Consider the following 23,159-nt stretch of genomic DNA (forward strand, 5'->3'; position numbering starts at 1 on the left):
GTCCAAGCACGGAGCGGCGGAGAGCACCCTGGATTACACCCTTTTGTTTATGTTTATTTATGAGTTGTGCATTAAAATCCCCGTTGGGGTTGCTTACACCACCGCCATGTCTGTGTCGTGTCTCTTACCCCCGTCACACTGTCAAAGTAAATTTATATTTATTTTGCATATACAGTACCACTCACTGTTCAATTCATGGTCTATAAATTAATAATCAAACTTGTTTTTTTTATTAAATTATAAATATTACATAACATTTTTATAGTAACATGCATATCTGTAAATAATGAAAATTCCTAAGAAACAATAAAGTTTCTTATCAATGTTTTATGATATCAGAATTTTGATATACAAAACGTTGAAAGAAATAAGCTAATGTTTGTTTAAAGTGTTTAAATCAGTATCTATTTGTATAAAGATGCAAATTCTGAAGAAGAAAACAGCATAAGTTTAAATATCACTGGTTGATAATGCTGTCAATTTAACAACTAGTTAATAACTTTTAACTTCCCTTCATATATGAACAAAAAATGTTGTCAAACCAAATATATCCAACTGTTATCCTGGCATTTTTATTTTAACATCACGTCAAATTATGTGTTATGTATTTTTATTTTCAGCAAATACTTGAATAAAAATAATATGAAGTTAAGAAAATGTTTCCAATGGTTTGGTCATGCAGCCCATGACTAATATAGTCTCACCTTTGACTAGACCGGCGGTTTAACCTTGAACCAACTGCAGTGTTTTTCTCAGAACAATTAACTTTAATGTATCGGCTCATGGTTTCTGAACCACAAATGGAAACAGAAGCATTTTAGTATGGTTACTAGAGTTTATATGTTTGCTTTATAATCAGAGGTTATACAAAGTCTCAAGGGTTGCACATGGGGAAAACTCCACACAACTGGTACATAGTGGGAACTATGGAGCAGGTGTTAAGAAGATACTCAGCATAGGAAACAACACTCATTGGTACAACTCTTCATAAGGTATAATTTCCCCAAAGCGCACAAAAGCACATAGATTTCAATCAGAGACTGAAACAGACAAAGTAGTGATGCTCAAACACATCCTAAGACCCAAATAATGGTCATTCAAATATATCAAATATATAACATACAAATATATCAATGGGGTCCAGTTAAATATCAACTATAACCTTTATTTAGACTTGAGTCTTGAGTCTAACCTTCATGTTGCTGTTGTTAAAAATAAAAGGCTTGCCACAGGAAGTCCCAGTAGTCTTTATAAATGTTAAAAGTTTATTGATGATAGAATGTTTTTAAACATGTGGAATGACAAAAATGACTCGTTATTAAACTATTTCAGACAATTTCAAACAATAGAAGCATAAATGCAAATTACATTAAAATAATGAACCAAACAAGGTTAAACACTCCTAAATCCATTAATAGCAGTATAACATATGTACATGTGCTTGGTTCAACTCTTCATGTTGTTTTTGATATAAATATTTTGTCTGCAGTAGATCAATATCATGAAGGTTTAATCTTTCTCCTGAATAACAACTTCCATAACCTACTGGAGAATAGGAATATCTCAATATTTTTACAGCCATAGTTATTTTTATACATTTAATTGTATCACAAACAATATCTTACTTATAACCACAATGATCAGAGCAGCATTCATCAGAGCAGATATAATGATGATAATGTGCCATTGTGTCTCATTCTGATGAATACAGTTCACTGCTGTCAGATTCTGATACTCTGAGAAATGATAAGTGAGTTGAGTCGGTTCTGTAAAGACAATTTATTTGTTGCATTTTTTTTAAGTTATGATAAGTCCGCTTTAAACGTGTCTAAATGAATTATTTACGTTCTTAAGTATAAGTGGATGACTAAATTAACACTTACCAATGATGTTCAGTCTTGTGCTGTTACTGAGTTTTGCAGGTGTTTCTGTGTTCATACAGTAATAAACTCCCAATAAATGACCAGACGATGTTTAGATTTAACTGAATATTTGTTTTTCAATGTTTATTGAATTGAAATGCTATTGTTTGGTTTGAGAATGAGTCCAGTATCAATGTAGGAGAATCTGATTGATTCAGTTAAACCCAATAAACTTCGATGATTACAGTTTATAGTCCTATAAACAAAAAACAAACAATTAACATGGAAATGTAATATGCATTATAATAAATTATATATACAATTTATTAGTAGCACAAAATAACATGTTTACGCATTTAGTACACATTTATGGAATATTCACTGTACCATACATTTACACATTAAAGACTTACAGAACAGGTTTACAAAAAATTGGTGTCACTGTTTTGTGCCACTAAAAATCAAACTGTTCCCTTAAAAAAGCAGTTCTGAACATCATGGCAGACAAAAATATAACCAAATAATTTCAAAATACATTGTAAACCAACTGACTGAAAGTACACACAATGTTCAGAATTACTGTGATTATGAGACTAGTAAATTCCAAATTAGTTATGGAAAAAAGTTGTTTCCCTGTTGTAAAAAAGGATTAGCTTGGAGGAATGCACTTACATCAGTTCTACAAAACCTAAACGAAACATTTGCATAAAGCAAACTTTGAAATGTTAATCCTTTCAAAAGTTTAAACAAAAATACAGGAAGTAAAAAAATTAAGTATTTTTATGTTGTTTGTAACAAACTATTAGTACTGAAATGAATCACCAAAAAAATTAAATCTCTCTTGCGAACAATTACAAGTTTCGTACGTGTTGTGACATGATGTTTACATGATGTCAGAAAGACATGACACACTGTTTAAGGTATATTATAAAAAACATTCTTGCATATAAACCAGTTTTTACACAAAGAGAAAGATACATAACATCACCAGTACAGATACACAAAGCAAAGTAATTGATATAAGAACTATGTTTGTTTCTTCTCATTTATTTCCTCCTCCTGCCTCTTTTGCTTCCGTTGATTCTGCAAAAGTTAACAAAAACATCACTGTAGTGTGATTAAAGCAAATAATCAGTGACATTAAAACATCCAGAGAATCATTTACTGTATTTAGATTTTGAAGAGGTCTTATTTTGCTTCATCACATTTTAAGCTTTATTTAGTTTTGCTGTCTTAAACAGAAAACAGTGACAGTTTCAGTGTGTTATGGTCTGTAGCAAACACCCCGTGCCCTAATATTCCTTTCCAGGACTTTATTAACCAGTCCGACAGCTTTTTTTGTGTAATATAACGACATATTGTGTGCCTAAATCTATTTTCAAGTTGTGCCTTTGAAAACTAAAATCGTTCCAGTGATCAGTCCGACATGGGAATCAAACACTAGAGTGAAGTTTATACACTACACAGCTTTTACAGACTAGTTGGTGTCTTTTTCTCTTGTAAACCTGGTTCTGAAAATCTGCTTGTTTTTCTACATTTGCATTTCCTGATGAGGCAAAACTGACTCCAATTTTTAAAGTGGCAATCTGTAAAAATAATTTGAAATCAATTGTCGAGTAAATCACATATCAGTGTTCAAAACGATGATCTTATCTTTCCCTGATTTACAATGGTAAGCTTATAACAATATTTGCACATTTGTCAGGTCGCCTCCTGCAGGAAATTTGAATTTGGGGGAGAACTTCTTTGCGTCATTACATCACGTCTGTAAATACAAAGGAGAAGAACTGCCGATTGTATCACGTGTTTTGTACTCCCACTGCTACGGTTGACAGAGTATTGTTCCTTCTTATAAAAGTCGCTTGAAATTTAAATCATCATCTAGTTTGCTGTGTTTAAAAGCGATCATCTGGAGACATGTAAACATGTCATGATAGTTAAGGACTGCAGCTTTAAGACACAAATAAGGATAAGAACAAATTCTAGTAATCCACAAAAACAAATCAAAGTCCTTATAAAAGCACATAATATGACCCCTTTGAAAGAATTAAACCATTTTTACTAGGGGTGGGGGTTGAGGGACCTAACTATCATGATTATTTTTTAAAGATTTTAGAAACAATTGTTTCATCCCAAAATCTTTGTTTTTGATTATTTACCTGCACAGAGCGCAGTTACTCATTATTCCAGCAGAGGGCGTAATGTATTAGATGACGTTGTATCTGTATCAAGCTGGTATGAGAAAGCAAAACAATGGTGGAAACAGAGGATTACTCCATCTTTCAATACCTTTATGTTTTAAATCCAGATCTAGAACATTTTTCCTCCCCGGGCGACCTTTTTTCTTAAATGATCGCTGCAGTGCGACTTCAAGACTAATGAATATACAGTATTGCACAAGCAATGCATCTCAGACAAGGCAAAATACTGTACAGAGTTCTTTTTCATGTCTTCTTACTACAGACATATCTACACAAAATTATGTCCAAATGCCCATATAAGAATGTATCCTTGTGTAAGTAGTGCGTTATGTGAACGTACAGTTGGAAAACAAAAGCACATGTTACAGTATATTACTGTACATCTGTGCGCTAGCTCTTAAAGGGACAAGCAGCAGCTTAATAAACATTTCTGTTTTTAATGTTCATAAAAAATACTCACTTCTGACTGATTAACCTCTGTAAATTTAATAAGGTTTAATCTATATTTTATTCGTAAAGTGAAGAGTATGAAGTGTTATTTTGCATTTGATTACTTTATCTAATTTCTTTACCTAATAACTGCTGTTAGACCAACCCGAGACACCTGAGAAGCACTGATTATTATTGTATATTTGCTTTATAACATTAGAAAATAATCTCTATTGTTGAGCCCTGTGTGTGATGTGAGGACTTGTCTAAAACTAGACATGTTAGACTATTTTATTAGAATAGGTTAAAGTGCCATCTCAAATGTTAGTCTAGAGCCATGTTTAAATCCCAAGTGTGGAAAACAAAAATCATAATAAATAATAATATCGAATCGCAATAGTTTTATAATTGCAATTCTCAATTATCGCAATATATATTGAATCGCCACACAAGTATCGGGATAGTATTGAGTCGGGAGATAAGTGTATCGTCCCAGCCCTAGTTTTTACTCACCATTAATAAGCAGCTGGACATTCACGTGTTCTCCTGAATGTACGATGTAACATTCATATTCTCCGGCATCAGTGTGTTCAAGTTTGTTGAGTTGGATGGAGAAGATTCCTCTTACCAACCCATAAGGAAATATTTCTGTTTTGTTCTTGAACCTTGGTTCCTGAAGCTCCACTGACCCTTTACCTTTAAGTATATCATAGACATGCATGCTGGCATTGTATCTCCAATGAACATTAATGTCTTGAAGTTTGTACTCAGTTAGATTTGAAGCACATGGCAAGAAAACAGAACCTCCAATAACCCCGTCAACTGTCACCTGTGAATACACTAAAATGAGAGAAAACATTAAATGCAAACACATTCTGGCATTTCTGCATATGCCATTCATTTATCTTTCACCATTAGTTTGTGTTTAATGCTTTGTTTACAATAGGTTGTTTTAAAGCACTAACTCGTGCTATAGTTATGCCTGGCATCTATAATACTCCAGTTTTTGAACATCAAACAGTCATAATAACATGAAAAAAAGTGTACTCAGGCTACCTACCATTAATAAGCAGCCAGACTTTCACATGTTCTTCTGAATGTACAATGTAACAATCATATTCTCCGGCATCAGTGTGGACAAGATTGTTGAGTTGGATGGAGAAGATTCCTTTCAAAAACTCATCAGGAAAAATTTCTGTTTTGTTCTTGTACTTTGGTCCCTGATGCTCCACTGAACCTTTTCCTTTAAGTATAGTAAACACGTTCATACTGGCATTGTATCGCCAAAGCACATCGATGTTTTGAAGGTTGTGCTCATGTTTATTTGAAGCACATGGCAAGAGAACAGAACCTCCAATAACCCCATCAATTGTCACCTGTGAATATACTGAAATGAGATAATCATTTAGTACAAACACTTTCTGGCATTTTAGCATATGACATGAATTTCTCAGCATTAGTTTGTGTTTAATGCTACGTTTATAGTAATGCATTTTAATTTTGCATGCTATTCACACTACTTCAGAGTTGTCGACCCTTAAAATATGATACTTTTGGAGACACTGCAGACCCTGTTTTAGTTTGAAAATTCAGTGTAGACAGAAGGAAATACAACTTGAAAGAAAATTAAGCTGTGGCTGCCCACATTTATTCCTTATATAATATTGCAACTGTCCAGATGTCCAAGATGCAACGTAGTCTTCGAGTTTCTCTTTGGATGACAGTGATGATCGGGCTAAATGGTTAAAGAGTCGGACTCGTGACTAGAAGTTTGCTGGTTCGATTCTCAGGGCCGGCGGGTAGTCTTCACAGCCCTTGAGCACGGCACCATACCCCTACTCGCTACAGTGATAGCTGCCCACTGCTCTGGGTGTACATGTGTTCATGACAAATTGTGCGTGTGTTCACTATTCTCTGGACGGGTTAAATGCAGAGGTCACATTTCAGGTATGGGTCACCATATCTGACGAATAGGTCACTTTCACTTCATATAAAGCCTACCTTTTCATTGTAGGGCCCCCCTTATGTGGGTCGGTTTGCTTTGTAGCCCCCCAAATAAAGATTATCTTATGATCTTTAACTTAGAATGCCTTGCCACCAGCTCTTTAACTGTTACGTTGGGCTGGAATTAGTGGGACGAAGAAAGTAGTTCCACAGCACACACTTGTGCCGTCAAACTACTGTTATCTCAAACTTGTGGCATTGACCTGAATATATCTACTTCATTGACACACAATTTTAAGCATTATATTAATGCATCCTTGTTCTCATAGTTGTGTTATATGGCTCAAAATCGGCATGGCAGTAATTGTCTCCTGTCTGCGGCCTTGTGCCTCTATCCTACACAAAGTCATGCTCATATAGAGCTACATTATCTAATTATATGTTTTCTCAAGAATTGCTGAGTTTAATTTTTACCAAAAAAAAGCAGTATTTAACATAAATGAACTTGACTAAACGTTCTCAGCTGATGCTCACCTTTATCAGTTGTCCAGATGTTTACCAGCAGTGCATAGATGTAGCAGCAGCTGCAGAAACAGAAAAACAATGTAATAAAGCAAACACACAAATAAAATAATCGGGGCCAGGTGTTTCAGGTAGGTTAGGAACAGAAGCTGAATGAAGAAGTCAAATGTAATGTAAATACACTTTATACTCTTCACTGTACAAATCAAGTATGGATCAAAGTTTATTTAGGTTACAATCGTGATTTTCACAAAATATTGTTTAAACTACCCGACTTGAGCGATTATTGTGATAATTGGGAAGCATGGCTCTGTGATCAGTAGAAAGTGCTTCCCCATCTGAAATCACTATTGAGTTTGAGACGCCTAAAGTGGAGATATCATGCTATGTCATGCATTCTGACTTCTTTACACTGTTAAAACTTGATGGCTTCTCATGCTTAACATGGTCATCTTGTTAAAAAACGAGTTGGACTTATGACGTGGTATTTCTGTGCTTGATACACTCCCGCAGCACTCAGGAAAGGCTGGATCCCTGTTTCGTAACATGTTTCTCTGATTCTAACAGTAACTTTTTGCTACCTCTTCAATCTCTGCATCTAATCTCAGTGGTAGGGGTATAATGACGCAATAACCCCACAATATTACAGCTAATTTTGTCGAATCAGGCAGGGTTTGTGTTTGTGTAACATCTTCCCACTCATATCCAGAGAAATCAAGGCTATCACTTCTGACAGGACAGGGTCAGTTCATGCGAATCGTTTGACTTGCACAGCAGTAACAGGTGCACTCTGTACTTCTTTGAAGTAAAAGATCGCAGCTTGTTAACATACTGGAGGTGAGTCTGGCAGAAGCAGTCTGGACAGTCAACATGCATTTGGAGGATAGCTTGATATAACTCTATTTTGCAGAATTTTTGGCCGCCTGCTAATCAAGCAAAAAGATCATCAATTAGCAGCAAAGGAAACTGTTCCATGGTCAGGACAGGGTTAGTAGTGACCTTAAAACCAACACAAACTCTGACAGATCCATCCTTTTTCAGGAACAATTAGTGTTGCCCATTCGCTAATGCTCACTTTCTTTAACACTCCTGCTTTTCCAGAAAATCAAATTACATTTCCAACTTTGGCTTATGGCGTATGGAAAAGGGCGGGCCGTTAAGCATTTAGATTTACTGTCTGACTTAATGGCCAGTTTTACAGTAATATCTTTCTTTCATGCTGCCAAGTTCTTTTGAAAATTATCTATGCATGCTTCCTCAGGATGTTTTGTAGGTTAACAGACTCAATTAAATGCACTTCATGCCAATTTGGCTTTATTTTCTCAAGCCATGATCGGCCCACTAGTGCTGTGTTTTTACCTTCTGTTTGTTCAGCTCAACAGTAAAACCACAATCCTAGAAGTGGTACAAGTTCTCCTGTGTATGTCTTTCGAGTCATCTTAGCCTCTCTGTGAGACAGGTATGGCCAGTTCTTGTTAAGTTGATTAGGCCATCGCAAAATAGCTGCTCCAGTGTCCACTTTCATGGGAATGCACTTTCCATCAAGCAGCGGCGTCACCCAGAATGCCTCAGAATTTGAAGACGCAGACATTACATGTGTATATTGAATCCTCTTTATGTCTTGTTTCGTTTTCTACCTGTCAACTTTGTGGACTTGGATAGAAGTACTTAACCCTTGACCTCTTTTTCAGCCTTTTCCATAGAAACACTGATTTCCATTGTACGCTCCAGTGTCAGATTACTTTCATAAAAAATAAGTTTTTGAATGGTCTCACTGCGCAGTCCGCACACAAATATGTCTCTTATAGTGTCATTCTGTGTTGCTCCGAACTCGCAGTGTTCAGAGAGGCATTTCAATTGATTCTCCCTCTAACTGGTTACGTTTATGGAAGCGAAATCTTTCAACAATGATGAGTGGTTTTTGGTGCATAATGTACTTTGAGCAATATTACAATTTCCTTGAATGAGCAATCACCAGGCTTATTAGGCTGGTCCAAGCTACGCAGTAGATTATATATTTTGCCGCCCATTACACTCATAAAGGTCGGCAAGAGAACTTCAACTTTTATTCCCCTTATCCTTGACAAAACAAACCGCTCTGTGTACGAACTCCATTGCTCAATACTTTCATCATACGGTCCAATTTCCCCAACTAAACCAGCCATCTCTCTCTCAATGTACTTTCCCACTCGCTGTTGGTTCCTCTTCGATCACATTTTGGATTGACTTTCTGGCGTGCAGCAGTTTACTCTTTACCATGACTTTTTTTCAAGTTTTGCGCACACATTCTGTGCCTCTGATGCACATGTGGTTTGTCAATAATGTGTCCCAAATTCTGTCTATCTCACTCAGCAGTGTCGCGCAAGTAAATTTGTTTGTCCTCGTTGCCAGTTTTGTTATGTTGCTGGGAAAGTATCAGTCAAAATGACAAAGATACGTTTACATAACTTCATGTAACTTTTTACTAGTTTCAGTTTGCAAGCACAACACTTCTACACAGCACATTCGCTTAACACACATCTGGGAATACACAGGTCTCTTAAAGGAATAGAACACAATATAGTGCGAAACATACACAACACCGATCACACATTGACGAAGAGCAAGCAAGGGCTGCATCCGAAATCGCCTACTTCCATACTATATAGTAGGAGAAAATGAGTATGAGTCATGAATAGTATGTCCGAAAACTCAGTTTGCAAAAAACAGTAGGTGAGAAACACCCAGATGGTCTACTACTCTGCCGAGATTCGTGAATATGGATCGGATGGACAGTTATCTATCCCATGATGCCACAGGAGCTGAGCAACGGTTAAATTTGAAAAGTAAATCAAATACATCTAGCGGAAAACTTCAAGGTGGACTTCTGTTTCTAATGTATGTGCCAATTAATTCATTTCTTGTGACTGAATAATGTTTGTATCAATGCTCAGTTTAGGATGTTATTAATACATCATAGGTCAAAGAGCATACGGATCACATGAACATAAAACATGGAGGACGCAGTATGCCGGCTCATCTCTAATGAAAATCATTTGGTTATGAATGTAACTTTGTATTACTCGCGGGAATAGATAATTACTTCAGCACGAGTGACACAAAAACAGTGCGCTAAGGGTAGTAGGGCTGTACTAGAATATTCAAATATTCGCACGGTGGGTTGGCATTTGATTTTCAATTTTGAGATTTTGAATTTTCTTTTTTTCCTAACACCTGGGTCCCCCGCGAAGCACTTCGCATTGGCGCTTAAATATGAATCGCCCATAAGCAGTGTTTCCCCTACCATTATATAAGGGGGGCGCCCCGCTTTCCTAACGGCTCGCCCCGCCACCCTTGAACGTCAAGTAAATTTGATTTGATTTTCTTTATATCGCCAGATTACAATTTGTTATTTTATTAAACAAACTAAATAGCCCTTAAGTAATATGTTATTTATCTTATTTCCATGATGGCATGTCTTTTCTGTCTGTGTTTGCGCGTTTACAATTATCTCAATCAGTGCGCACGCGCGCACGCACACTCACACACAAACAAACACTAGCGGACAGAGAGCATGCGGCGGGAAATATGTCGCGTCAATCAGATGAAAATATTTATTTTTATAAACGCTCACGGGGAACTGAAGATGGCAACACTCACTACTGCGAGTAGCAGCCTGAGTAGCTCTCCTGCTCCAATTTTAAGTGTTGCGCATCCTGCCACTGACATGCATCAAAAGTCCAGTCATCACCAGATGACAGGTAAAATGTATATTAATGAATAACATCCCGCTTACTATTTACATATGTGTGTTAAAAATGTTTTTAGTCAGGACATTGTAAATCTGCTGACTAAATAAGACAATATTTAATACGCTATGCAGGGCGCTCTGTGTTGTATGGGAATGTCCTGCGCACGTGATGACGTTCAGAACAGCGCGCGTTCACAACAGGATTATTATCCAATAAATGCATCACATAAAAAAAATGTCTCACAAAAAAGTCAATTAAAATTTTTATATCATATAAATGTATCAACTAACATTAACGAACAATGAATGAGCAATATATTTGTTAGTATTTTTAAATCTTTTTTTAGTTGTTAGTTCAAAAATACAACTATTTAAGCTCTGGTCCATTAATATTAACAAATACTTCTATAAATTTAACAAAGTTTATTTGCAAAAGTCAATTTTAAGATTTAATTTATTTTTTTAAAGAGATATCTTATGTTAACATTTTTTAACTTTTACAAAGCATTACCCTCACAGACAACCAATTTATGTGACAGATAGATATATCTATAGATAGATAGATAGATAGATAGATAGATAGATAGATAGATAGATAGATAGATAGATAGATAGATAGATAGCACATAGAGAATGAAAAGGAAATGATTTAAGATTTCTCGTCAATTTTCCACAACCAACCAACCCCCCCCCAAAGCTGTAAACCTAGGGGAAACATTGCATAAGTGTACATTATGATTTAGTTAAATTGAAGGAGAAGACAAAAATGCAGAAGACCTCAGTTGTGTGGGAACACATTAAATTCATTGAGGACAAGACATAAATATGCGGTTTGAAACTGGCCTACAACAACAGCTCATCAAGTTTGAAAAATGGCATGAGTTCTATAAGTTAGCCTACGCCTATAAAAATGCTAGTTTGTGATTTATTATCTGTTCAACTTCATTTGTGTATTGCGCAGATCTGGTTAAGTTATCAAAACAACACGAGAGCAATAGTAAAAGATACTTTGCGCTGTTCGGTCTGTGCAGCGCTATGATGTCCGACAAACCTCATATTTGGAGCAGTTTGGGACCCGTTAAGGAGGACAGGTTTCATGTAACTACGTCGCACGGATCCAAAGTTTTTTTTTATGGAGAAAGAATGAGAAATGTAAACAATCTCATGCCCATCATGCGTTCATATCCGCAATCAAACTGCGTCCTGTGCCTGAGAAACAAAGAAATACTCTGAACAATTTTCTGAACTAACGTAAGAAAGGAAACAAAGTATATCTATACAAAAAACTTCTGCACATTTACCAGCACAGTGCGGCTGTGGGGACAGGGCACCTGATAGATACTAGATAGATCTGATTGATTGACTCTCTCAATGTGCAGTTTTTGAATGCTCATATGTCCATATATGTAAGGAATATGCTTTAACTGGGAACAGATAAAGTTTTCTGAAAGTTACAGTTACAAAGAAAGGGCTTGTGTATCTGCAAATAATTAATTAGGAAAAGGATGGTGACCCTTACGGACCCTTTTTTTGTTGTGCATTGATTACATGGGGCAAAACCATGCTTATTTTTTGATAACCATTATTTTACTACAGTAACCATGGTTATTGGTTTTTAACTGTAGTAAAACCATGGTAAATTTTCGTAAGGGGATGCTTGACCCATATAGTGATTTAAAAGCAAGCAATAAGACCTTAAATCAGTTCTGTAGTGGACATGCCCTTAAAAAAATATCAAAAATTTTACTACAAATAAAACTAATTAAAACATGGTTACTCAGGGCTCCCGATTTACCGTTACATTAGCAACAAGCATTAGCATATAAATAACATGTTACCAAATAAAACAATTAACCTGAAAATAAGAATGTAGTTCATTTCTTCTAAGAAATACTCATTGTAAGCCCAGCAGTCTAACACAATTACAAAATTAACATGAGTGACTCAACCGAGTAGACAACGCAGAATCTAATGACCTTTTTTAGCATATTAGCACCTTATTAGCCCTTAAATGCTAAGTTAGCTAACAATCACGTTATACATTTCACAAAAAACTATCCTCACCTGATGATCATTGTGCGAAATATTATGAATCCATGAAAAAAAAATGTCTGAATGAAGTTCACTTTCACGTTTATTTAATTGTGTATATGTTTATGGCGAGGTTTCGGACCACTGCTGTGGCTGTACCCCTCTAGCGCAAACCGGTTACTTTCGGTTTCTACGGAAGTTCAAAACGCACGAGCGTCACGTGATTCAAACTGCTGAAATCGCATCATGTGACCGTATGTACTGAATTTGAATAAGTAACTAACTTTCGGCCTTTAAAACAGTGCGTTCTATATACACTAGTCATCATTTGAAGTGGATCAAAAAAGTTAATATAAATTGTCCTAAGACAAGAACAGGTATTGTTCAAATTCATGTATAAACACTTAGGTCTAATCAATGTTGTCATCAATGGGATTTCATTTCTCATCACTTTTAATGATGCCCAGATAGGAATATTTCTCACATGGTTTGAATTGACTTGTCACACATTTAAGTGTCAGCAGATGAATAATCTCTGTACTGTAAACCAAGCATGAATTGCATGGTTTAACAAATGCCTGAAACAAGTCATGAACAAAAAAAAACAAATGAGGCAAAAGCCTTAATGATAACCAGTTCCCAATTTTGGACACCTGTGACAGGTCAATTGGTACCTAGTGACAAACAATCATGTCTGGTGACCATCAAAAGCCATTAAGGATGACATTTCTTTAATGACAACATAACGGACTTTCATGTTATGCACGAATTGTTAAAGAAACACATTTTGAATTAAGAACAACTTTGATGAAAGGTTTTGATCCACTTCAAACGTTGACTAGTATAGTATAAGTGGGAGTGCATTTCGGACATAATAGGCTTGTTCATTATAAAGATAAAATATTACACAAATAATTTGTGAGAATAATCGTAACCGAGTGAAACAACATAAACACACATAATAACAATAAAGTGTGCCTCATCAAGGCTTTCACGCCGAATTTGAGCAACTGTAGCATCTGACCTTGGCGGATGGTCTCGTTTTGCTCTTGCAGTACTTTAATGGCACATTTTATCTTAAGGCGGCTGCAGCGCCGATCAAAGTTGGACAAATTGTCTAACCAGAATGCATTGCTGTTGTCAGAAGGCTGCAGATTTTTGCAGCGCCGGCTGAAGTCGAACAAGCCTACTGCGTTCGCCATGTTTTATGGTCATGTGACCTGTATGCTCTTTGACCTATCAACAACAACCTATACGCTGTAAAATCGAATTAGTTGATCTTACTTTAAAAAAGCATGCAAACCGATTGCCTTAAAAAAACTAATCAAAGTGAAATGGTATTGTTGAGTTCAAGTAACTAAAAAAATTGTTCAGATGTACTCTTGACTTAGTGTGCAGTACTCAGAATTAACTATTATTACCAACTTAAGAATTTCCATTGTTTTTATTGCACTGTAAACCCGAATATGTTTGCAATACTAAATTTTGATTACTGTATATCTAAATTAAATTTGACTAGAGTTTAAATATTTAATTTATCCATCATTGGAGTTTTAAGTTCACTAAATTAAATTCTCTATTTCACATAAATATTATTCTAAAATTGTATAAATTAAACACCTTGGCTTGTGCAAAACAAAATGAGCAAGAGGAGAATGATCTCAGAACTATGTGCACAGTCTATGCTCATTGGTAAAAAACACACAAGCTTCGCAGAGCCTTATCACATGCACCTATCTTCTAAACAGTGGTAGCCACAAAACTGAAAAATATGTCAAACTCTTCTAAATATCTAAGAGAAGTGAACATTAAACACTATCAAGTCTTTGGCTTAACTAAAAACATATAAAATAATCATATTTTAAAAAATGTACTCTCCTAATGCAGTCTGGCGCAAAGCATGCTGGGAATCTTTTCTGCGTACAGGCAGGATCCGCTCTCTACTGCCTCTCGCTGGTGTAGTAAAGTAATTGCTTCGCTTGCCACTACTTGCTTGATTTAAGTAAAATATACTAAAGGCGAAAAGTAAGTTGTTTTATTTCCCTTGCAAGTTATTGTAACTTAATAAAAAACTAGTAAAATGTATACATTTTGACAACTGAGTAAAGTTAACAAATAATTTGTAAGTAAGGACAACAATTCGATTTTATCATGTACGTGAGCGTCGATAAAAATTTAATTTTGTCCCGAGAAATTAATTTATTGGCATTTACAGCACATAAAAAACGGATGTCCGCCTTAAAGTTTTCCGCTATATTTATTTGATTTACTTTCGAAATTTGACCATTGCTCAGCTCCCGTGGCATCGTGGGACAGAGAAGTGTCCATCCGATTCACTCTCACAAAACTGGGCGGAAGTAGTAGATCATCCAGGTAGTTCTTGCCTATTGTTTTTGGCATACTGATGTTTCGGACATAGGCTTACCGTTCATACTCTTTTTCGCCTACAGTAGAGGGTATGCATTGATGTCACTTTCCCATGTGAACATGTAGGGACACACCCTGGGACACGCTCCCCTGGGTGAGAAAAACACCCAGCAAAATATGGAGAATAGGAGAAATAAAGAAACCAGGACTAAATCACACAATTCTTTTCTGAACTTACAAGCAGCTGGACTCGACGGTGATCCTTATGGCTTCAATACTACTCTCAAAGGTGTTTCAAGACACTGAAACGTTGCACGAAATTGTGTTTCCTGATATTGTAAGCAGTCATTTTGCCACCCATGGAGGCCATCCGGCATGCTCACGTGGTAAAGTAATAATCAACAGTGTTGCAGTCAAGACAAGACAATTGAGTTATAGAATTGAGCGGATAGAACGGCAGAGGAATCCGGTAAGACAAGAGGAGGTGGACTGTGCATTTATGTCAATAAAGCTTGGTGCACGAACAACTGTTATTGTCGGGAGACACTGCTCGGCTTACCTTGAGTTTCTCATGGTTAAATGTAGACCGTTTTATCTGCCACGGGAATTCACTTCAACCATTATAACGGCAGCTTATATTCCACCGGATGCTGATGCCAAGCTTGCTATGAAAGAACTTCACGCAGCCATCAGTAAACAACAGACTGCTCACCCGGAGGCTGCATTTATTGTTGCGGGAGATTTTAATCACTCTAACTTAAAGACAGTGCTCCCTAAATTTAACCAGCATGTTTCCTGCCACACAAGAGGAAACAAAACTTTGGATCATGTCTATACAAACATGGCTGAAGCTTACGCCACGACGCCCCTCCCCCACCTGGGTCAATCTGATCACCTTTCTTTGTTCCTCACCCCCAAGTATTCACCTCTCATTAATCGTATGAAGCCATCAGTGAAGACCATCAAGGTGTGGCCTGCGGGGGCAGACATCACACTCCAGGAAAGGTTTCTACACACAGACTGGAGTATGTTTGCTTCTTAGGCCACCAGTGGCTCTCACACGGACATAGACAGCTACACCTCCTCTGTATTGGACTACATCAATAACACCATTGATAGTGTCACAACTCAGAAGCAGATCACCATATACCCCAATCAGAAACCATGGATAAACAAGGAAGTGCGCCTCCTGTTGAAAGCACGCAACACTGCCTTCAGATCAGGTGATGAACATGCCTACAGTACTTCCAGGGCAAATCTGAAGAGGGGCATCAGAAAGGGCAAGCACTGCTACAAGTTGAAGCTAGAGGAGCATTTTACCAATTCTGACCCTCGACGCATGTGGCAGGGCATCCAGGCCATAAGTGACTACAAACCCAACCACTCCATCCCCATAACCACAGATGCCGCCTTCCTGAGTGAGCTTAATGACTTTTATGCACGCTTTGACAGAGACAATAAGGAACCCGCCACCAGGCTCCCACCCTCTATTGACCACCCAATCATCATACTAAATTCCACAGATGTTTTCACTGCTCTAAGCCGGATAAACGCGCGCAAAGCTGCCGGCCCAGATGGCATCCCTGGTCGCGCACTCAGGGCATGTGCGGAGCAGCTCGCTGGGGTCTTCACGGACATCTTCAACCTGTCCCTCGCCCAAGCAGTGGTCCCTGCATGTTTTAAATCCACCTCCATTGTGCCCATTCCCAAAATTTCCAGCCCGACATGCCTGAATGACTACCGCCCTGTAGCACTCACACCCATTGTCATGAAGTGCTTCGAGCGGCTGGTCCTGTCACACCTAAAAGACTCTCTACCATCCACACTGCACCCATACCAATTTGCCTATCGTAGCAATAGGAGCACAGATGATGCGGTGTCTATGGCACTGCACTCCGTGCTCACACATCTGGACAATAAGGACACTTATGCATGCATGCTGTTTGTAGACTTCAGCTCTGCATTCAATACCGTCATCCCTTCCAAGCTAATCATCAAACTTGGAAACCTAGGCATTAACAACTCAACCTGCAACTGGATTATGGATTTCTTGACAAACAGGCCTCAGCTTGTTAGGTTAGGCAACATCTGCTCCACCACCATCACCCTCAACACTGGTGTACCACAGGGCTGCGTACTGAGCCCCTTTCTCTACTCCCTTTTCACACTCGACTGCAGGCCTGTGAATGGATCTAACTCCTTCATCAAGTTTGCAGACGATACAACGGTGATTGGTCTCATCAGCAACAACGATGAGACTGCTTACAGGGAGGAGGTACGGCACCTGGCCACATGGTGCTCAAACAACAACCTGCTCCTTAACACCTCCAAGACAAAGGAGATCATCGTGGACTTCAGGAAGGCGAAAGGAGGCACACACGACCCCATCCACATTAATGTGATGGCTGTTGAACGTGTTTCCAGTTTTAAGTTCCTGGGGACCCATATTTCGGAGAACCTGTCCTGGACCCCCAACACCTCATGCCTGGTCAAGAAGGCTCACCAGCGTCTCTTCTTTCTCAGGACACTGAAGAAGAACCAACTGTCTTCAACTATCCTGGTGAACTTCTATCGCTGCACGATAGAGAGCATCCTAACCAACTGTGTCACAGTCTGGTACGGGAACTGTTCTGTTGCTGAGTGCAAGGCACTGCAGCGGGTGGTGAAAACAGCCCAGCGCATCACAGGGACTACACTCTCTTCCATTGAGGACATCCAGAAGAAACGCTGTCTGCGTCGAGCTCGCAGCATTCTCAAGGACTCCTCTCACCCCACTCATAGACTGTTTACTCTCCTGCCTTCCGGTACTGCTCACTTGCACACAAGGAATGTTACTGAATGCTCATTTGCACTAATGGACTACTCTCATAACTGCATTACCTCATCTACTGCAATGTAACTTCAATAACTGCACTAACTCATCTACTGCACTGTAACTTCAATAACTGCACTTACTCATCTACTGCACTGTAACTCTATTAACTGCATCTACTCATCTATTGCACCATAACTTCAATAGCTGTATTAGTAACTCAATAACTCTATTAACGGCCTTTTACTCATCTATTGCACTATAACTTCAATAACTGCATCTACTCATCTACTGCACTGTAACTCTATTAACTGCATCTACTCATCTATTGCACCATAACTTCAATAACTGCATCAACTCATCTACTGCACTGTAACCTTAATAACTTCATTAACTCATCTACTGCACTGTAACTTTAATAGCTAATGTCTGTAATTAATGCACACTTAAGTCACTTGCACTATTGTATAGTCTAAATTGTTATCTGTTCACAACCACCTGTTCATTAATGTTCACAGTATATATCCTTCTGTATATATTGTACATAGTACATACCGACTGTCATATTGTCACAGAACATTTGTATAGTATTTCCCTAATATTGTATTCTGTGTTTATTCACACTGTATATCCTGCACTTGCTAATTGCACTTCTGGTTAGACCTAAACTACATTTCGTTACACTGTACTTGTATATGTGTAATGACAATAAAGTTGAATCTAATCTAATCTAATCATACAACCCTCAACAATGGTGACAATCGTCATAATAATTCAGATAAACGGATCAACTGCAATGCATACTGGGAGTCATGAATGAGTTTTGTACTATGTTGATACTCAGCATGCATTGCAGCATGAAGCTTTCTTTTGTTGCTTGTCATTGTTGAGTTTCATATGCAGATTCTTGATGTCTTTGTGTGTTCCCTTTCTGTCGGTCTCTCGACGTTGTGTCGAGAACGACAGATGGGGTTCGCCCTTGAGAACCAATCAACTCTGACTACTATAGAAAAGGCCAATGAAATTTGGCGAATGCAATTTGCATGCCGGGCTCCGCCCCCGGAAATCCGGTATAAAAGGAAGCCGGCGTGCAGCATTCACTTACCTTTTGTTCTTCAGAGCCATCGCTCATGAGTACAACTCAGGATTCAATCCTCTACAACTACACGCTGGTGCTACGACGTGTTAGAGCGGATCGTCCCTTCCTGCAGCGACCTTCCCCTGGGCGTCTCGGCGGTTCCGGAGGTGTTAGAGATTTTTTCTAAAAGTCCTTTTCAGGACTGACGGAGCATTCTCCAGCGCGGCATGTCCCGCTGTTCTCTTGGGTGCGGCACCCTCATCGAGGAGGGGGATGGACAAGATCGCTGCATTAGGTGTCTGGGCGTCCAGCACACTGAAGCAGCGTTCGTTGACACATCTGCCTGCACTGCGGGCAGATTGTCATTCAGAAGTTGCGGTCACGGGTGGCTGTCTTCCTACGGGAACCAGCCACCATTTCGTCTGCTACCCGGGCTGTGACATCTGTGGCTACGGCCCCGATGACCACCCACGTTAGCAGCGTTAGTGATATGGGGAACTCTGCGAACGTAAACCCGCCAGCCAAGTGCTCACGGGCCGATCGCACCCCGATTCGCTCTTCTGAACGTTCCCCAACCGGCGGTGGCATACCGTCCGGATCCTCACGCACACACTCGGAAACGATGTGTGACGTAGATGAGATGTCGCTCGCAGCATCGGAGGGAGACTGGCATCCGACTCTGCCGAATCCAAACTCCACCCCCAGCGGTCGAGTTCAGGAGGAAGCAGAAGTGATGTCATCCGTGCTAACCCGGGGATACGTGGTTCCCGAGGTCGGTGCGCGGTGCAAACCGCGCCCACCCCGGGTGCCATGTTTTTCCCGGAGGTGCATGAGGAGCTGTGTAAAACTTGGAACACTCCACTCACGGACCGTTCCAGTGAAACCAGCTCTGGCTCCCTTACTTCCCTCGATGGTGAGGCAGCCAAGGACTGCGTCGAGATCCCCCGGGTGGAACGTCCGCCCGCGGTGCACCTGTGCCGCGGACGGCTACCGCCTGGGGGGGGATCGACCACTCCTACCGTCCAAAGCACCTAAGACTTCGGCATCACTGGTGTCGAAAGCTTGCGATGTTGCGGGCCAGGCTGCCTCCTCTCTCTATGCCTTGGCCATCCTGCAGGTCCCCCAGGCCAGGGCGTTGAGAGGGCTCCACGAGGGTAAGGCCGACCCGGGTATAATGCAGGATCTCCGTGCCACCGCTGACAGCGCTCTACGGGCGATTAAGGCGGCGGCACGGGCCCTGGGTCGGACGATGTCCACGGTAGTGGTCCAGGAGAGACACCCCCGGCTATACCTTGTGCAGAAGAGTGACAGCAAGGAAGTCCGCTTTCTTGATGCACTCATCTCGCAGGGTGGGTTGTTGGTAACACCGTCGAGGACTGCGCTCAGCAGTTTTTTGACGGCGAAGCAGACAGTGGCAATTAACCACATTTTTTTCACGCCGCGACTCGGCCGCCTACAGGCCTCCGAGATCTCACGTGACGTCTGCTTCCCTGCAACCCAGGACCCTTTCGACATCGGCTCCGGTTCCTGTGCCCCCACAGGCGGCACCCCGGAAGCAGAGGTCGAGGGGGGAAACCTCCACCCCGTCAGCAACCTCCTCGCGAGAAGGGACACTGACGGGAAGACCCCAGGGAGAACAACATCGGGCCCGAACCTTCACAGCCACGGCTCTGATCGGTCGGTACGGGACGACTCCTGCCTCGTCACCAAAGCCGGGCCCTTGTTAGGGCTTGGCGCCCACTTACTCACTGAGTTTTCTGTTCTCCCCGGGTTTACTTGCAGCCGATCGCACACTCCACTGGACTGTGCTCGGCGAACCGACCTCACACCCTGGCGAGGCGTGAGGTCGTACACATACGACAGCCGTCACCACTCTCAAACCGACAGTGCGTGCCGTTGTCCCGCCAGGCAGGTAAGTAGGCGGAGCAAACCTTCCCTCCGGGGACTCCCAACGACATGGTTAGCTCCGCCAGCCGACGAACCACCCCCCGTGGGAATGATGAAGCAGACCGTCCCCTTGGTCACCCTGTCACAGTCCCTGGGAGCTCGAGAGCTGCCCACACTGTCTCGCTGGCTAATGAGGGCGGTCCGTCTTGGTTACTCGATCCAGTTCGCCAGAGACTCACCCAAGTTTCGGGGCATCATCTCTCCCTCTGTCAGGATTGGTTCGTGGCAATCGACCTGAAGGACGCTTACTTTCATGTCTCGATCCTCCTCGACACCGGCCGTTCCCACGGTTCGCGTGCGAGAGGCGGGCATATCAGTACAGAGTCCTCCCTTTCGGTCTGTCCCTGACCGCCCTTTCTCCCTGAGAGGAGGAAGGCGAGCGGGTACTAAACTATCTCAGCGACTGGCCTATCTTGGCACACTCGCGAGATCTGTTATGTACACAAAGGGACCTGGTGCTCCGGCACCTAGGTCGATTGGGACTCCAGGTCAACCAAGAGAGGGGCAAGCTCTCCCAAGTGCAGAGCATCCTCTTTCTCGGTATGGAACTCAACTCTGTCACCATGTCGGCACACCTGTCCGCAGTTGTGCCCAACCAGTGTTGAACTGTCTCAAATGAACATTTTAGGCAGACAGCGGTCCCCCTGAAACAATTCAGAGGCTCCTGGGACACATGGCGTCCTCGCGGGTTAATACTCCTCGAGTTGATGCACATGACACCGCTCCAACACTGGTTTCAGAGTCGAGTTCCGAGGAGAGCGTGGCACACCGGCAGCAGGCGCATGGTGATGCCGCCCTGCTGCCGACGCACCATAACCCCTAGTCTTTATGACTTTTTCGACGGACTCAGGTCCCTCTGAGCAGGTTATGAGGCAGGTCGTGGTGACGACTGAAGTCTCCCTGCAGGGGTGCGGTGTAGTGTGCAACGGGCACGCAGGTGGGGTGTTGGACGAACCCCCGCCTGCGCTGGCATATCAATTGCCAAGAGTTGTGGGCTATGCTACTTGCACTGAGCAGGCTACGGCCTCTCGTGCGAGACATGCACGTGCTGTTCCGAGGACAGCACTATAGCTGTAGCGAATACAGATCGTCAGGGTGGCGTTCGCACACAGCAGCTAAACACAACTTGCTCGACGCCTCCTCCGGTGGAGTCAACAGGTGACTCGTTCCCTGCAGGCCACACACCCCGGGCAAACTGAACTAGACAGCCGACGTGCTTTCTCGCCAGTTTATGCCTCGTGGATAGTGGCGACTCCACCCCCGTGCAGTCCAGCTCATTTGGAGGCTGTTCGGGTAGGCCCAGGTAAAACCTGTTCACCTCCCGTAACACCACCATTTGCCCGCTTGATAGTCCCTGCCCTCGGCACGGATATCCTTGCGCACAGCTGGCCGCGGGATGGGCGGAAGCACACCTTCCCCCCCCCAGGAGCCTTCTTGTACAGACTCTGTGCAAGGTCAGGGAGCAGGAGCACCAAGTGTTATTGGTTACACCACACCGGTCTAACCGCACTAGGCCTCAGAGCCGATGCTCTGGACAGCGACTCCCCCTGAACCATTCCCCTGACAGAGGACCTGCTCTCTCAGGGGAAGGACACGTTCTGGCATCCCAGATCAGACCTCTGGAACACCCATGTCTGGTCTCTAGACGGGACGAGAAGATCCTAAGATGGCTACTCCCCCTATACGGCTGAGACCATCACCCAGGCTAGGGCCCCATCTACTAGGCGGTTACACGCCTCTAGACGGTGCCTCTTCTCGTCCTGGTGTCTTTCTCAACGAGAAAGACCCACTGAGGTGCTTGATCAGGATTGTGTTCCCCTTCTCACGAGACTGGAGACTAACATCTCCCTTCCACACTGAAAGTGTATGTAGTCGCTATTGCCACTCATCACGACTCAGTCGGTGGAAAGTTTCTAGGGCAACACGACCTGGTCACCAGGTTCCTAAGCAGCGAGAGGGCGGAATCCGCCTCATCTCCGCTCCATACCCTCTTGGGACCCTAAGTGGTCCTGGGGAGCCTCAGGGCCCCCCAAAGAGCCCCTCGGAGGTTCCGATCTATCTCATAGAGTAAGACGGCCCTCCTGACGGCGCTCACTTCCTTCAAGAGGGTAGGGGACCACCGAGCATCCTCCGTGTCCCTGGATTGCCTTAAACTCGGCCCTGGAAACTCTCACGTTATCTTGAGACCCAGGCCCGGATGCGTGCCCAAGAAGTTCCCACTACTCCCTCCGGGGCC

The 23,159-nt window shown here is 41.6% G+C and overlaps 1 protein-coding gene across 9 annotated transcripts; it reads right to left on the reverse strand.

The window, feature by feature from the left end:
- Positions 1-1,217: 1,217 nt before the first annotated feature.
- Positions 1,218-12,890, reverse strand: LOC130429883 (uncharacterized). Of its 9 annotated transcripts, none has more exons than XM_056758726.1 (8): positions 12,753-12,890; positions 11,740-11,897; positions 6,971-7,020; positions 5,553-5,879; positions 5,006-5,332; positions 4,022-4,094; positions 1,884-2,945; positions 1,219-1,766 (listed from the first exon to the last, which is right to left on the reverse strand). In XM_056758726.1, exons 2-6 carry the CDS (start codon positions 11,784-11,786, stop codon positions 4,090-4,092), a joined length of 756 nt encoding a protein of 251 aa, XP_056614704.1. In that variant the 5' UTR covers positions 11,787-11,897; positions 12,753-12,890; the 3' UTR covers positions 1,219-1,766; positions 1,884-2,945; positions 4,022-4,089. The 9 variants fall into 9 exon arrangements, with proteins under 9 accessions (XP_056614702.1, XP_056614704.1, XP_056614696.1 ...); XM_056758723.1 differs by lacking the exon at positions 4,022-4,094 and having other exon boundaries at positions 1,221-1,542; positions 1,626-1,736; XM_056758720.1 differs by lacking the exon at positions 4,022-4,094 and having other exon boundaries at positions 1,222-1,542; positions 1,626-1,766.
- Positions 12,891-23,159: the final 10,269 nt, after the last annotated feature.

This window comes from Triplophysa dalaica, chromosome 10, assembly GCF_015846415.1.
Source record: "Triplophysa dalaica isolate WHDGS20190420 chromosome 10, ASM1584641v1, whole genome shotgun sequence".
In the NCBI taxonomy this organism is placed as follows: Eukaryota; Metazoa; Chordata; class Actinopteri; order Cypriniformes; family Nemacheilidae; genus Triplophysa; species Triplophysa dalaica.

Coding starts and splice junctions, on each gene's coding strand:
- LOC130429883 (XM_056758718.1), bottom strand. CDS start 11,786: ATGAAACCTGTCCTCCTTAACGGGTCCCAAACTGCTCCAAATATGAG. Junction 7,021..11,739: donor CAAACTGCTCCAAATATGAG/GTTTGTCGGACA, acceptor CTGTTTCTGCAG/CTGCTGCTACATCTATGCAC. Junction 5,880..6,970: donor CATCTGGACAACTGATAAAG/GTGAGCATCAGC, acceptor ATCTCATTTCAG/TATATTCACAGGTGACAATT.